The sequence below is a fragment of the Diabrotica virgifera genome, chromosome 4 (genome assembly GCF_917563875.1).
Source record: "Diabrotica virgifera virgifera chromosome 4, PGI_DIABVI_V3a".
Taxonomy (NCBI): Eukaryota; Metazoa; Arthropoda; class Insecta; order Coleoptera; family Chrysomelidae; genus Diabrotica; species Diabrotica virgifera.
Genome location: NC_065446.1, coordinates 42,264,164 through 42,281,250, shown reverse-complemented (window position 1 = coordinate 42,281,250; position 17,087 = coordinate 42,264,164). Strand labels below are relative to the sequence as shown.

General features: G+C 31.0%; 2 protein-coding genes across 2 annotated transcripts in view; one reads left to right on the top strand and one right to left on the bottom strand.

The window, feature by feature from the left end:
* Nucleotides 1-13,706, bottom strand: part of LOC114330474 (C-type lectin domain family 10 member A-like) — a 32,517-nt gene extending 18,811 nt beyond the window's left edge. Inside the window, exon 1 of the mRNA XM_028279820.2 lies at nt 13,599-13,706. Within this exon, the coding sequence (XP_028135621.1) occupies nt 13,599-13,680 (82 nt within the window). The 5' untranslated portion in view covers nt 13,681-13,706. The remainder of the gene's footprint in view (nt 1-13,598) is intronic.
* LOC114325498 (suppressor of lurcher protein 1) overlaps nt 1-17,087 on the top strand; it is a 933,155-nt gene that overhangs the window by 145,254 nt on the left and 770,814 nt on the right. The window lies entirely within an intron of this gene.

Below are 17,087 nucleotides of genomic sequence, written 5' to 3'. Positions count from 1 at the left end.
AAAATCCCAGATGTAAACAATAAATCTGAAAATTCTTCTAAAACTTTTTTTTTCTTAGGTTTGTATGACTGCGGACCTTAGGGTTCATTCGCCCATCTAACCGATTTTGCTCATTTTTACATAAATTTCAACTACTCTATTTAATACATATATATGCTTATTTTCCTTCCCTATTCATTACAATATCTTATTATTACTATTATTACACCTTAACATTATACTCCTATTTTTCATTATAATATTATTCATTTTTTATATTCAATTATTTTTTTCTCTTTTCTCTATCTTTTTGTCTTAGTTCTTTTTTTTTTGTTTTTTTTTTTGTTATTCTTTGTTATTTTTTGTTTTTTTTTCTTTATTTTTTGATTTTTTTTTTTTTCATTACGGTAAGACTAAAACCCGATTCAACATCTGGGAGGTAATTCGCCTTCCAAATTGTTCATTTTTTTTTGGAATACCTGTTACAATGTTTTTACATTTTTTTACAATATTTATTTGCTTCTAAATACAGATAGTTGACCATAGCTACTCATATTTTCAGTTTAATATTTTTAATATGCTCACATAATAAAATGACCACTTGTGGATTATTATTTTGATTTAACAAGAACTTTAAATTAAGTGGATGTAGGGCATCCCTTAACTTATATAAATATTTTGTCCAAAAAGATTTTCACTTGAGCTTGTATTAGAATGCAATTTAATATTTGATGCTCTGCATCTCCTATTTCTCCACAGTTGTAATATGGATCAGTTTTTAAACTAATTTTAAATAGGAATTTGGGAACAGGTACGTGATTAAACCTCAAACGACAAATTTTTCTTATTTTATTTTTGGAAAGGTTCCCCTTTATAAACCATGGTTTTTTGGGAATCGTTTCTTGAATTTCTTTGTAATGTTTGCCTTTTTTATTGTTTTTATTATTTTTTTTCCATTTTGTTGTACAAACGTTCCTAATAACTGTTTTTATTTCATTTGTTGTACATTTGTATTTTGCTCCTTCTCCTTCGTGTATGGCCCTTTTAGCTAAGACATCAACTGTTTCATTGCCCAGTATTCCACAATGGCTTTTGACCTATATTAGATGTATTGTTTTGAAATCTTTATTTAATTCTTCAACTTTTTGTAAGATTTCTAACACGATATAATTTATTTTAGATGTAGATTCATCATCATTGGCTCGACAGCCCTTTCTGGGTCTTGGCCTGTTCCAGGATTCCTCTCCACTCTGATCTGTTTCGTGCTTTTTTTCTCAAGTTTTTTTATTTTTAAGGTTTTTATATCATTTTCTATTTGTTCTAAATATCTCAGCTTCGGTCTTCCTCTTGTTCTTTTTCCTACTGGCATCTGTTTGAATATTTTGTTTGGTATTTCGCCTTCTTCCATTCTTTCTACATGTCCCATCCAACGCAGCCGTCCTATTTTAATGAATGTTATGATATCCGGATCCTGGTATATTTCGTATAGTTCAAAGTTGTACCTTCTTCGCCAAATTCCATTTTCTTTTGTGCCCTTATATATGTGTCGCAAGATTTTTCTTTCAAAGGTGGCTAGCAATGTTTCCTCTCTTTTAGTGAGTGTCCAGGTTTCTGAGCCGTATGTGAGTACCGGTCTTATTAAGGTTTTGTATATTTGGCATTTTGTTTTCCTTGCGACGTTATCTGATCTTAGTTGCCAAAGAATTAAGCCATGGTAACTTTTATTGGCAATAAATATTCGCCTCTTCACTTCCTCTGCTACGTTATTATCAGATGTGACTAGGGATTCCAAGTATGTAAAGTTTTTTACCCCCTCATTGTTGTATTCTCCTATTGTTATATTTTTTGGCTGCCTTATTTCTGTGTTTTTACATACCTGCATATACAGTCAAACCTGCCATATCCGGATCAATGTGGCGACAGACCGATCCGGATATGAAAAAATCCGGATATCAAAACCACTACTTCTTTTATAGTCTCTGAAACGTTTTCTCCTTCGTATATTCCAGTAATCAACGCCGTCAATAACTTTCTAGATAGACACGTTTTATAGATTCTATAATACATTATTTCGCCATCCTTTAGTTCTTTTTTCAGCGCGTTGTCCAACAGCAGGACTGCCTTTCTCGGTAGATTTCGGTAGATCCGGACGGCGCAGAACCGTCCGGATATGGGGAGGTCCGGATATGACAGGTCCGGATATGGCACGTTGTACTGTATTTTGTTTTGTTCTGGTTGATTTTAAGGCCACTATTTTGTGCAGCTCGTTCTATTTGATTAAATGCCTCTATCATTTCTCTCCTTGATCTTGCGATTATGTCAACATCATCTGCAAATGCTAGTATTTGCACGCTTTTATTAATTATTGTTTCTCGAGTATTGACTGTTGTGTCCCTCATTATTTTCTCGAGTACGATGTTGAACAAGATGCATGATAGAGCGTCTCCCTGGCGTAGTCCCTTTTTCACATCTATTGTTTCCGTTAGTTTGTTTTGTATCCGGATTTTACTTTCTACTTTTAGAGATTCTTTTATCAGTTCTATTAGTTGTGTTGGTATATTAAATTCTTTCATTGCTTTTATTAAGAATTCTCGGTTTATATTGTCATATGCGCTTTCGAAGTCTATGAAGAGATGATGTGTGTCGATGTTATGTTCACTTGTTTTTTCGAGGATCTGTCGCAGAACAAATATCTGGTCTATTGTTGACTTCTGTCTACAGAAGCCACTTTGGTACCTGCCAACTATTTTTTCAGCGTGTGGTCTAAGTCTTTCATAAATGACGTTGGACATTATTTTGTATGCTGCATTCAGCAGCGTGATTCCACGGTAGTTCCCACATTCTAACTGATTCCCTTTTTTATGTAATAGTACAATAATACCACTATTCCACTCCGCTGGTAGCTGTTTATTTGACCATATCTTTGTTATCAATTCATGTATTGTTTTCTGTAGTACGTCTTCTCCTTCCTTCAGTAATTCCGATGCTACTTTATCCGATCCCGGTGATTTATTGTTCTTTAATTTGTCTACTGCTGTTCTAATCTCGGCTATTGTTGGTGGACTCTTTTCTCTATTTTCTGCTTGGTCTAATGGTATATCAGGGTTCTTCTCACTCCCATCTCCTTCAAGCTTTTCCGTAAAATGTTCTGTCTATCTTCTTAGTATCTCTTGCTGTTCTGTCAATATATTACCTTCCTTATCTCTACACATCGCCGTTCTCGGTTTGAAGTCTTTTCTGCTTTTGTTCAGTTTCTGATAAAATTTTCTTGTCTCTGTCGATCTACTTAGTTCTTGCAGTTCTTGAAGTTATTTGTTCATATATTCTCTCTTTTTTCTTCGGTGACTTTTCTTTTCTTCTTTGCGTAGTTGTTTTAGATGTAGATTGAAGGTGCTTAATTTTTTGCAAAGCACTTTTACTGTCAGAGGAAATATAATCGTTAATATCTGCCTGTTATAATCTATAAGGCAAGGAGACGACGAATAAATGAGACGAAAGGGACTTTACAATATACAGTCACATTCCGTCTATTCGTCTAGGAAAAATTCCAATGAAAGTTGATTCCGTGTACTAGAATATGTAGGGGAGTGAAATTAGAACGAAAACATTCATTGTTTCGGAAAAATTCAAACAAGCTTATATTTTTCTTAAACTTTTTTTGTTAGTTTAAATACATGTTAAAGTAAAAAGTTCTACTCGCAAATTTGGTCGCTAATTGTTTATTAATTGTTTAAACAATGACAATTATTTTGTATAAATAATTTTAAAAATATCGTTGAATTCATCATTTTACTTTGATCAAATATGTTTCTATTTTGTTTTTGATTATGCTGAATCCGAACATGGCATCGCAAGTTGAAAATTCTTATACATAAGCTCTTATACAGTATGTCTGTGTAGCTAGGAACCACATGGGAAATTTTTTATTGTCAATTGTACGAAAAAAAAAAAGGATTCTTCATAAAATGCTCTGAATAGTCAAAAATCTAAAACTCAACCATCATATTATATGAAATTTTATTAATTTTATACGAGTTATGTCAAAAATATGAATTTCGTTCAAGAGTAAAGTACCTTTATATTCCAGAATATCAAAAAATGCTATTATGAAAAGTTGTTTAAAATTAAAAACTATGTTTTAATATACAATTACATCATTCTAATATAAAAAAAAATTAAATTGTTTCTCAAATTACGAATACCTACCCATCATCATTTTATTACCATTATGATAACTATTGTATTATCAATTTTACGAAAAAAAAAGTTATTCTTTATAAAATGCTCTACCTGGTCTAAAATCTAAGATACAACCATCAGATATCAAACTTTTTCAATTTTATACAAGGCATGTTTAAAATATGAATTTTATTAGGAGTTAAGTGCCCTCATTATTCACAATATTTTAATTAGAAGGATGTAATTGAACACTAAAACCTATTTTTTAATTCCACACAACTTTTCTTAATAAAAATTTTCGATATCGCGAAATACAAAGGTACTTTACTCTTGAGTGAAATTCATATTTCTTGACATTCCTTGTATAACATTAACAAAATTTGATATTTAATGGTTGCGTCTTAGATTATATACGATACAGATTATTTTATAAAGAATAACTTTTTTTCGTAAAACTGATAACAAAATAGTTATCAACAGGTTCCAAGTTACGCAGACATACCGTATAATAGCTAAAGAAAAAAATTTTTTCCACCTACCTCTACAGAAAGTATACTTTTCCGGACTTGATTGTAGGGAGCAAAGTTGTACTTTTCATCCCTAGGGAGGAAAAGTAAAAGTGACGTCATGGTATTTCATTCATGAAATATAACTTATTGACGCCCTGCACAATATCTATTTTCTATTACGTAAGTATCTATACATTTTAACGTTTATTTAAAAACACTCCTTATTTTGTACAATGGTAAAAAACAGTAAATTGTTATTCTGATTTAACAATGTTTACATTAATAATTTGACTTATATTTGACAGTTGACAGTTATATTGTACCTACTTGTTTTAGTTTTAGTTCTAATAAATTTTGTTGATTAGTTACATAAATAAATTACGTAAAAATGAAAAAATGACTTGTTATTTGAGGAAGGTGGAAAAACCATATGTATAACATGGGAGTAAAGTGCCTTTTGCTCCCTTGAATGATTACTGCCCTCCGCTACGCGTCGGGCAGTAAACTTCATTCTCGGGAGGAAAAGTAGCACTTTCCTCCCTTGTTATACAAATAGCTATTGTTGAATATTTATTATCGTTGAAGCTTATTATTAAATGTAATTTAGGTAAGTTTTACAGAAAAAAGTTTTGATCACTTTGTATAAACATTTTATTTGCTGGTAATTTTCGTGTATTACATTCTTGTTATCTTTCTTAATTCTCTCAAATAGAAATAGTTTATTTCATTTCTAAAGTATAATAATTTAGTGGATTTTAAAGACTATATCCTAAGCTTTAAAAAAGAACTTATAAAACTGTAATAAATCTGTTCAAACTTGAGTAATACCGTCTTATTGGTGGTAATTCTCTAAAACTACGAAGTTTTCAAAAATTACATTTTTTGAGACGTCGTATCATTTGAATTAAGTTTTTTAGATTTTTTTTAATAAAGCATCGTTTAGCAAGATATTTTAAAGGTAAGTTGTGCAAAAATTGAGAGCTTTATGAGAAAAATTGTATTAGTTACACATTTTTAAATAATTTTTAAACAAAATTCATGGAAATCTCAATTTCCGCCCACACCGTATTTATGCCTAAACATTTTGTTTCTTTTAATTATAACCATAAGATAGCTTAATTATTCTTCTTTCATGCCCAGTTTGTAAAATTTCATTTGATCCTTTAGTTAAAGAATTACATTAAAGTAACTCAACCGTGCACTTCGCCGTATGCTAGTTTACAGTGCGCCAATGTTTGTGAGAAGGGTGACTTTAGCGTTGTAAAATAAAAAATTATAGAAGCCACAGATTTAATTTTAGAAAAATATTTATATAAGATTTTTTTTGTAGAATTTTCTGATCTTTTCAATGGTCAAGTCAGTTTTTTTCTAAAATTTATATTTTCGGAGTTATTTAAAAAAACATCTAATTTCGTAGTTCATTTGTTTAATAAAAAATGAAGCACCCACTTCTCAAGTAGAACTTTTTGATATGTTGTTTGTTAAACATTTCTTAATGAAATTAGAAAAAGTTCTATCTTGTTTGATTTTTTCCGAAGTGAAAATCTATATACACTCCCCTAATGAGAAAAATGAAAAATTAAAGACAGCTTATGTTTTATTTAGGTTCAGAGATGATCCACCATCTCCATACGTCAGTTTCGGTCTCTCCAGGCCTCTTCAGTGGGGCTAAATGAACACCTCTTGATCGAAACGAATCAAAGCTGTCTATTTAAGCAGAATTATAAAAATAATTAGCGCATCGAACGCTGTAGTGACATCTATTGAAGAAATGAGAAGAAATAATGAATTAATTCGATATACAGTGGGTGATCATATTATTAGAGCCACCTCAGAAAATTTTACTTTTGTTTAATAATGGTATGTAAGTTTTCTCTTTATACGGTCCACGTTGCTTTTGAAACTTTAGAAATGGATAGTATGTTTCTCTTAGGCAAGCCGCACACCAAAGAAACATGAAACGAAAAACATGAAACATGAAACGTAAAACATGTTTCATGAAAAGAAAACATTGCTAAACAAATCTCAAAGTCCGCCTACCAATGAAACGAGTGTGATTCATGCTCATGACATTTTTATTTTCGGAGAGTTTCATAAATGGCCCGACGTATATTTGTTTAGCAGTGGTCTATTTCCATGAAACGGAATTTACGTTTCATGTTTCTTTGATGTGCATCGCCTTAGAGTGATTAGTGTTGAATAATAAAATTTTTATTTCTGCTATTTTCCTTCGTGAGATTTCTTTGGCTTTTTCCATGGTGTTCAGGTACCGCTAGTCTAATGAACGTGCAATGTTTACTAAATGCACAGAAAATAGTATAGGACTGTCAGAATATCACTAGAGAGCAATGGAAACTCACAAAGTTTATTATAACTCTAAACACCAAGAATACAAAATAATAGGCACACGAGTTGCAAGCTAGGCTGGGCAGCACTGACAAACAATGACATCTGAGTCATGCATCGCCACATATGCGTGTTGCCACTATTGTCAGACTATTTATTGCACTTTCATAAAGTGTAACGTCAAATAAAAACAAACGCATTAATTACCAGAGAACGACAGTTCTCGCCAGTGGCGCACACCAACTCCCTCCTACACGCGACACTATATATACACGAAATTTTCGATTTTCTAAATCTGACTGAACTGAAGATTGGGTCAACTCCCATCTTAACGTTCAGGAAAAGACTCACCCATTCATATGTCAACCATCAATTTTGGTCCAAGGGTATGGATTTTACGGCCCTTCCTATTTAGGGTCTGTTTTTCGTTCTCGTCCCCAAAACTCCCAAAAACTTCGAAAATTTAAGACCGACCTTTGCGTCTTCTAATAGTACTGATGATTATCTTTTTAACACATGTCTAATTTTGAAAATCGGTTATACCACTCAAAAGTTACCGAGTTCAGAAATATGACTCAATTTCTATTTAAAAAAGGGAAAATGTTTGTGGATATGTATGTATGTATGTATGTATGTATGTATGTGTGTGGAAAAGTTAAACTGATCTGAATTTTTTTCTGTGTTTGAAGGGGGGGTCAGGCCTGATTCAGAACCGGTGTAGTTTGTGACTTTTGATCACTCATAAGCTAGCTATAGGATTTGGTAAGTACAAAACGGCATATATTTTGGGGGTATATATCTTCGGTTCAAGGAGAGACAGGAATCCCGCAAATTAACCATATCAATAGTGTTGAGTTAAGCTTTCAAATGGTGTCTAAACCGTCAGGATGAGACATACACACGGCTCAGTATAGCCGAAAAACTGAAAAACTAAACGTTGAAAATTTTGGTTTTTCGACAAATACTCAAAATTTCGACCTACGAATTGCGCCAATAACTGAGCGTTTGTAGAAGGGCTCTAGACGAATCTAACGGTGTTTAACCCATATCCGGGAAAATTCGAATTTTTAAGTTATGGGCCTCATAATTATGATCAAATTTATTTCCTATGGGAAAACGGTTTTTCAAGCTCAATAATTCCTGTAATAGCTTCAGTTGTCATACCTGGCCTTAGATGCGTCAGATACTACTTTTCAATACGTTTCAAACTCATGTTTAGTGATCAAAATCGGTTAAGCCGTTTAGAAGTTATTAAGCTGCAAAAGTATAATCCAATAAACGATTATTCCCGAAATGGTTTATGTAGTTGTAGTGGTTACGACGCTAAATTTGATCTGGCAACGGGCAATCTGAATTCATTTACCGTCCATCCCAATATTTTTTTTTAATCTATTTCGAATAGAAAAGAATCTAGTGTACATTCGATGGACACTAGATCGTTTGGGAGATAATGTGACAAAAGCGACCATTTATAAAGCTTAATGTGCAATCGAGAAACATTGCATTTTTCAACTTCATACATTTAATTTATAAATAACTTTGAAAAACTCCTGATACAAGAATAAAAAACCGCTAAACGCCGTAAAAATGAGTAGCGCATACAATATTCCAGCTACAAAAGATCTGATATGAATACAACGTGGCGCGAAAATGTATTTTCATTTTGATGCAAAACAAAATTTTAGTTTTATTTTAAAAGATTTTTCCATAATATTTGCTAAATTTGAAGTAAAACGCGCCACAAAAGAGCCTCAAAATGCAAATTGTATCAAAGTTACTTTCTGTGGCGCGTTTTACTTTAAATTTAGCAAATATTTTGGAAAAAATCTTTCAAAATAAAACTAGAATTTTATTTTCCATCAAAACGAAAATACATTTTTGCGCCACGTAATATTCATATCAGATCTTTTGTAGCTGGAATATTGTATGCGCCACTTATTTTTAAGGCGTTTAGCAGTTTTTTCATCTTGTATATTTATACAGCTCAATTATATACCCTTTCATTGAATTTTACTAGGTGGCTCTAATAATTTGATCACCCACTGTGTCTACCTAATCGCTGTGACTTTTAAGTACTTATTGTTATGTCCGAATAGTCAAAATGATACGGAAAATATAAATCTCATATTCTGTTTAGAAGAACCATGTAAATATTTCATTAAATGCGCTTATAAGCTCAATATAATATGTACAGTATCATTTATACAGAGTACAGAGCTTAGTTAAGTTTATAAATTCCTGTGAAAAATACCTCTCACTCTCGCTTTATGGTCTATAGAGAAAACCTAAGACATCCAAACAGCATACAACAATTTACTATTTTTATTGGGAATGAACCATAATTTTAATTTAAAATGCATTTATTTTGATATTTTGGAAACACCGATCTCCAAACTGTAAGTCGAAACGAAAAACAAAAGTATATTTTAAATTAACATAGTGGTTAGTTCCTAATAAAAATAGTAAATTATATTATTAAAATATCACAAGAAAATAGTTTTAGAATTAGATGAAAGGATGGTTGAATTAAATTCACCCAATACAAAAAAAACATAAAAATTATACATTTGTGTGAACTAAACTTCTAAAAGAAGTTCGTAGGCGAACCGGAGTCAAACATGTTTATTATCGAACGTATTACAGTCGAACCCGCTTATTAGAGTACCGGTTATAGGAATATCTCGGTTTATGGAATATATATTCCAGGTCAGGAAACGTTTCCATTTACTCCTTAATAAATGTATCCGTTTATTGGAATACGTATTAATAAAATAATACCGCTTAATAGAATATTTTTCAGGTCAATGAATACATTTTTACCTACAATTTCCTAAAATTTAAATTATGTCTTTTATTATCGTTTCTAACCAAGGACCTCGAGGCCTTTAGTGCTGTTTTAGGGTAATAAATATTTTATTACTTTGTAAGTATCAATTGATATCAGTCGCCGACAAATTCAGAGGTAATAAAATAATTTCATTTATCTACAAACTATACATATTGCCACCCATTTGCCTGTTACAAAATTTTTAAGAAACAGTGCGCCCATCCTATTTGTTTACAATATTATAAATACAAATTTATTTATTTTTGCAGACCAGGTTGCTGACACCTTAAGCACTAAATTGCAACTTGATACGATATACACGGATTTTAGAAAAGCTTTTGACCGAGTTAATCATGATGTGTTACTAAAAAAGTTAAGTACTTATGGCTTGTCTAATAATTTTATTGAACTCATCAAAAGTTATCTGGAAAACAGACGTTTTATAGTTCGACACAAAGGTAATGTATCAGGAAAGCTTTACGCCAATTCCGGAGTTCCTCAGGGTTCAAATTTAGGACCTCTTCTTTTTATTATATTCATTAACGACCTTCCTTCTATTTGTAAATATACTGAGTGTCTTTTATTTGCAGATGATTTAAAAATGTACAAAATTATTCAGTCAGTACGTGATTGTATTAAGTTACAGAGAGACATTGATAGTATTTACGAATGGAGTATAGTTAATAAGTTAGAGTTTAATATTAATAAATGCAAAGTTATGAAGATAACTCGGTTACAGGAACCAGTTATTTTTGATTATGAGATGGGAGGTGAGAGATTGGCTAGGGTTACTGAAGTAAAAGACTTGGGAGTAACATACAATCAAGTTTTTTCGTTTGGGAAACATATAAATCAGTCGATCTCAGCGGCAAACAAATTGTTTGGATTTATTAGAAGACAGACAATGGCATTTACAAACATTAATACAATAAAATTCCTCTATCTTACTTTAGTGCGACCTAAATTGGAATTTGCAAGTGTAATATAGTTTTGTGAGTATATGTCAACACTTAAAGAATTAGAAAAGGTACAAAATAAAGTTCTTCCGTATTTGTATTTTAAAAAACACAAAAAATGGCCTGATTATAATTATGTTAGGTCAGCTCACTTAAGAAACGAGTTTAAAATATTGTCTCTAGGACAAAGAAGGGACTTAATGGTAATTATGTTTATATACAATATAATTAAAAATAAGATTAACAGCCCATATTTACTTTCACTCATTCCATTCAATATTGCTCCTCGTCGGACACGATCTTCATTAATGTTCAATATACCTCACAATCTTGTTGCAACAAGATCTCCCCTTGCCAATGCACTTAAGTTATTAAACAATTTTAACAGTTTAATTGATGGAGATTGGTCCTTGTATCGGACAAAGTTTTATAAATTGATAATAAGTCAAATTTTAAACACCTCTGTGTAAAAAATATTCAAGCCTCTACAATGCTGGAAGTGATAATGAGATAATTTGCATAATTTTTATATAACTTAGCAAGTCATCTATTTAAAAATATAGAATTGTAAATGTATATTTTTTTTTTAGCCATGTAATGAGACATTTAGTCTGTATGGTTAATAAATAAATAAATAAATAAATAAATAAATAAATAAAGCGTTTTCTGGATGGCCAAACCAATGTAAATTTTTATAATTTAGATCAACAAATGATTAGTATTTTATTAAAAACAAAACAAGCTGCAATTACCGATTATTTTTCAAGACTAAATAAGTAATTTTCTTATGCGTAGGGGAGAGTTGGACAAGACGGGATACCATTCTTGTTTATTTTTATTACGGAAAAAATGTTAAAGAAATTATCATATTATTATTTGTTATAACTATAACATTTATTGAAGCACACAAAAAACATATTTTTCGCTATTTTTAACGACTGGAAAATAGTAAAAAAAATATTTATTAAAGTCCTGCACATCCCGTTTTAGCATACCACGGTTGGATAAAAGGGAATAGGTTCACAATACAGTAGAACCTGCCATATCCGGACCTGTCATATCCGGACCTCCCCATATCCGGACGGTTCTGCCGTCCGGATCTACCGAGAAATGCAGTCCTGCTGTTAAACAAAGCACCCTCTCATCCCGACCTAAAATAACTAAAAGATGGCTAATTAATGTATTGTAGAATCTATAAAACGTGTCTATCGACGAAAGTTATTGACGGCGTTGATTACTGGAATGTATGAAAGAGAAAACGCTTCAGAGACTATAAAAGAAGTGGTCACAGAAGCGGTCTTGATATCCGGATTTTTTCATATCCGGATCGGTCTGTCGCCACATTGATCCGGATATGGCAGGTTTTACTGTATTTAATTTTTTGCATAAAATTATCTAAAAAGTATATTTAAGTAGATATAAGACTGCAAAGAAAAATTTACCTTTGAAAAACAATATCTTCAGTAGTCAGAAACTTAAAAATAGGCATTTTTTATGTTTTATTTCAAAATGGGAAATAAGACCTTTTATTTAGGACTAGGTACGTATATCAAAACAAAAGTCACATAAAAATATGTTGTTCTTTTCTGCAGTATGAGAACACGCTTCATGGCTTCATGTCGCCATTTAAAAAATTAATAGGCCAACAAATAAATAGGTGGATAAAACGGGACATAAAAAACTGTATCCCATTTTATCCAACTTATAAGTGTCCCGTTTTGTCCAACTCAGACATTTTTCAAAACAAAAATGGTTCCTAACGTGATGGTGATAACGTAATTGTAAACGTGAAAGTAAAATTAGATAGACTACACATGAGAATATTCGTTAATGAGTGCTTAATTAAATGTAATAGTCACCGGAATTATATGTTTACATATATAGGCAATATAATGTAGAAAACAACGCACTTAAAAGTACAAAGTACCAAAAAAATAGAGTCAAACAATTCTAAACACAACAACTTTTCATCAAATAATGGCATCGGGGTAAAACGAACTGAGAATGTTAAAATGAAGAATGAGAACAGGTTTTCGTCATTGTCCGATTGATAGCAGCACTAGTTGGTTCTCTAGGCTGGGTATCCCGTTTTATCCGACTATCCCGTTTTATCCAACTCTCCCCTACATATTTTAATACGAAAATATTTACATAATCTATATGTTGCATACATTTCATATTAATTACTGTATGCATCCACATAATATAATGTAATTTGGTTTTTTAATAAATAAGTTACGCTATTGTATTATTGCCATAGAGAGGCCTAAAACAATATACATATTACATATTAACAAATGCACTATTATTATGTATATTCGGCATACTTATTACGGCCAGCCACCAATGATTGGTTATTAGAATATCCCGCTTATAAGAATATTTTTGCTTGGCATGAAGGCAATTCCAATAAGCGGGTTCGACTGTACAAGGCAAAAATGGAAATGGGCGGGACATGTTGCAAGAATGAAAGAGGACAGATGGACAAAAAAATTGCTTGAATGGAGACTACTGGCAGACAAGCGAAGCCGGAGAAGCCCACAACGAGATCGACCGACTACCTCAAAAGAATTGTAGACAATTGAATAGCAGAGGTACAGAAAAAAAGAAGACGGAAATATCTGGAGGAGGCATATGTTCAACAATGGACGAATCAGGGCTGATTAACGATAAATGATGGATGATGTGATCTAAACTAAAATGTAGCTACTGTTTCAACTGAGTTAAAACCATTTTATAACTTTACAATACCCTTTTTACTTTTTTTAAACCAATATCTTTTATTATACTATTTTTACTTACCGTTCGTGATAACATAACTTTGAGCATTGATCTCAACACTGAATAAGATCGTAAGTAATACACCTAAAAGTTGTTTTCTCATGTTGCTGATTTTGTCAAGTTCTCAAATCAAACTGGCTACAAATTTTGCACATTGCTTATTTATAGTTAAACCAAAAAGAGATAACGTTATTTGTATACAGGGACATTCTACGTATTAGCCGAATTGCTTCTTCAAAGAAAACTTCTAATAATATAATACTGTAGAATAATTAAAACGATCGAAAATATCTACCAAAATAAAAGTAAAAGTAAAAGAAGAACTAAGTGGCACAATTGAAACCCCCTATGGTTCCTCTATTGTTCAACCTGATCGTAACATAAGCCGAATGACAACAAAATAGGAAGACGAGCAGTGGGAAGACCACGAAAATGATGGAATGACAACTTACTGGAGGCACATTGAAAAAACAGAGTCATGTCTACACAAAAAGAAGAAGATACCACTATTATTATGAAAAGAGCATGAAATGCCTTTTCAAAAGCAACACGTAAATGGAAAGATATATGTAATTGGAAAAATCATCTAAGTAAATCATTCCATCTCCTCAAGTCGATTAGTAAGTTAATTATACTCATCTCATAGTCTGGGCTGATTATCGGAGAATAGGCCATTTTTGGGAAAATTTATTTACCAGCAATTTTATTGCTGGCATCGAATTATAAGGTCCTATTTATTAATAATATAGGTATGCAAAGTCCTCAGATAGTGTGCTACTTTTTTTATAAACAAAATGGCGCCCGAAAATCGTGTTTTTTTCAATTTTTGCTCTATAACTCTAAAGATTTTAACTTTACAACAAAAATACTCAAATAAAAATTCACCGTGATTAAATTTTGCATAGAAACGTGTTTTTCCCGATCTGCTCCGATGAAACTTTTCATCGGAAAATGCGGGTTTTCCCAACAAAATCTTTAACTTTCAAATAAAGTTTTAGGTAAGTAATTATTTACCAATAATTAAATAATTTGGTGACTTAAAAGCCTTCTTGGTTTAGATTATAGTTCCACAAGCTGGTGAAAATTAAAAGAATATTTTAGCAACAATTCAATTGTTAATTAATAATTTACAGTCGCAATAATAGCCAAAATAATTATGATACACTGATCAAACTTTGAAATCTTATAAAGATGAGATTCCTATTTAACATTTTGTCGACAAAATATAAATTTTTTATTTTTTTGCATAATCTTTAAATGTTTAAAAAAAATAGTTATAAACAAATTAACGTTTCTCAGAAAGTTTTTATTATATTATAATTTTAAGAAATAGCTAAAATGCGCATTTCAAATATCTTGAATATTAATGCCTTACAACTTTTTTGCAACCATTTGCAAAAAAGTTATGAAATAGCAAAATAAACATACGATTACTACGGCATTTATAATTTTTTTAAATTCTTTCAAAGCGTAGAAGTGAGTTTAAAGTACAAGCTAATTATTTATAAAAAAATATCGATTACCAGTTTAATGGTTATATTTTAATTAACGATTATAAATACATTTTTTTGTAATTTACACGCGCGAAAGTAGAATAATACAGTACCGTAGCTACCCGCCCACATACACAACTCGCGCGAGTTTAAGCGTGTCAGTCGCTTCGAGTGAACATTTTTATCTCCGGCTCTGTATCTAATTGTTGCTAAAACTTTCGCGCTAAAAATTACAAAAAAAAAGTATTTTTAATCTTTGATTAAAATACAACCATTGCACTAATTTTTGACATTCTTTGTGAGTAATTAGATTGTACCATAGACTCACTTTTAAGCTTTAAAACAATTAAAACAAATTATAAACAACGGAGAATTCGTATATTTACTTTGCTGTTTCATAACTTTTTTGCAAATGGTTGGAAAATTTTTTTAAAGCATTCATTTTCAAGACCTATGAAATACGCATTTTAAGTATTTTTTAAAATTAGAATATAATAAACAATTTCTGAGAAATGTTAATTTGTTTATAACAATTTTTTTAAACGTTTAAAGATTATGCAAAAAAATGAAAAATTTATATTTTGTCGACAAAATATTAAATAGGCATCACCCCTTTATATTCTTTCTAAGCTTGATCAATGTCTCATGATTATTTTGGTTGTTATTGCGACTGTAAATTGTTAATTTACAATTGAATTGTTGCTAAAAAATTCATTTCATTTTCACCGGCTTCTGAATTTATAATCTATACCAAGAAAGCTTTTATTTCACCAAGCTATATAATTATTAATAAATAATTACTGGCCCAAAAAATTTATTTGAAAATTCGATATTTTGTTGGGAAAACCCACATTTTCCGAGGAAAATTTTCGTCGGAGCAAATCGGGAAAAACATGTCTCTATGCAGAATTAAATTGGGGTGAATTTTTATTTGAGTGTTTTTTGTGTAAAGTTAAAATCTTCGGAGTTATAGAGCAATAATTGAAAACAAGAATATGTGTGTACTTTGTACGCACGTAAGAAGTTATACTTCTACTACATATTATGTGATTTTTAAGACTATACCAAAAATTTAAAAAAATAAGAGAATAAAACGCACACAAACACATTGAAAAATGCCACAAAGAAAAAATGATTTCTGGACGATAATAATTGTTGGCAAAAATTTTAAATATGCATTTGCTGAAAAAAAAAATTATATAACAAATATACTTACAATCATAATATGCATAAAAAAATAAAACTTGCATCGGGAATTGAACCCTTGAATTTCGTGCCGCTTTGACTCGTAATCGAAGCGTAGACTCACTCGTCCAATCGCACATTATTTATCATGTGGAAAAATACGGTAACTGAACGTTTTACTGTTTGACAGTTGTTTTGAAAATTATGTAGTTTAAATTTTGTGGAAGAAAATATAAAAATATAACAAAACAGTAAGAAAACAATATATTAGATGAAGATTGGTAGAACTTTTGTTGGTAATCAAATTAAGTATGTAAATCAAAGCATTACATACCTACTAGATAAATAAATCTACGCCAAAAAATCATAATTTAAAAATAAAAATCGAACCTAATTTGGGATTTCTCTCTAAAATCCGCATTCTTGAGAAAATAAATGTATGTATTTCAACCTAATCCAAATGTATAATTACAATATGATTATAATAAAAACTAGGTACTTACCAAATTAGAATGAGTTTTCCTTGTCCAAAATAGTCCAAAAATATAGGTATATGAAAACTATTTAAAAAGGCAGTATAACTATTAACTAACTTTTGTTTGTTGTTTCTTTTCACACAAATTTTAAAACGCAAAAACCATAAATAATCTAACTACAGCTGTGCCACAGCCGCCATATTGAATAATTTTTGACATGTCATTTGAACATCCAATCAGAACAAAGTTATAATGCGCATGCGCCCGGTCGCTAGATTTTCCCATATAAAAATTTACCCTCTATCGTCGGTAAAGAAGTATAACTTCAAAAATACGATTTGTCGGCGCCATTTTGT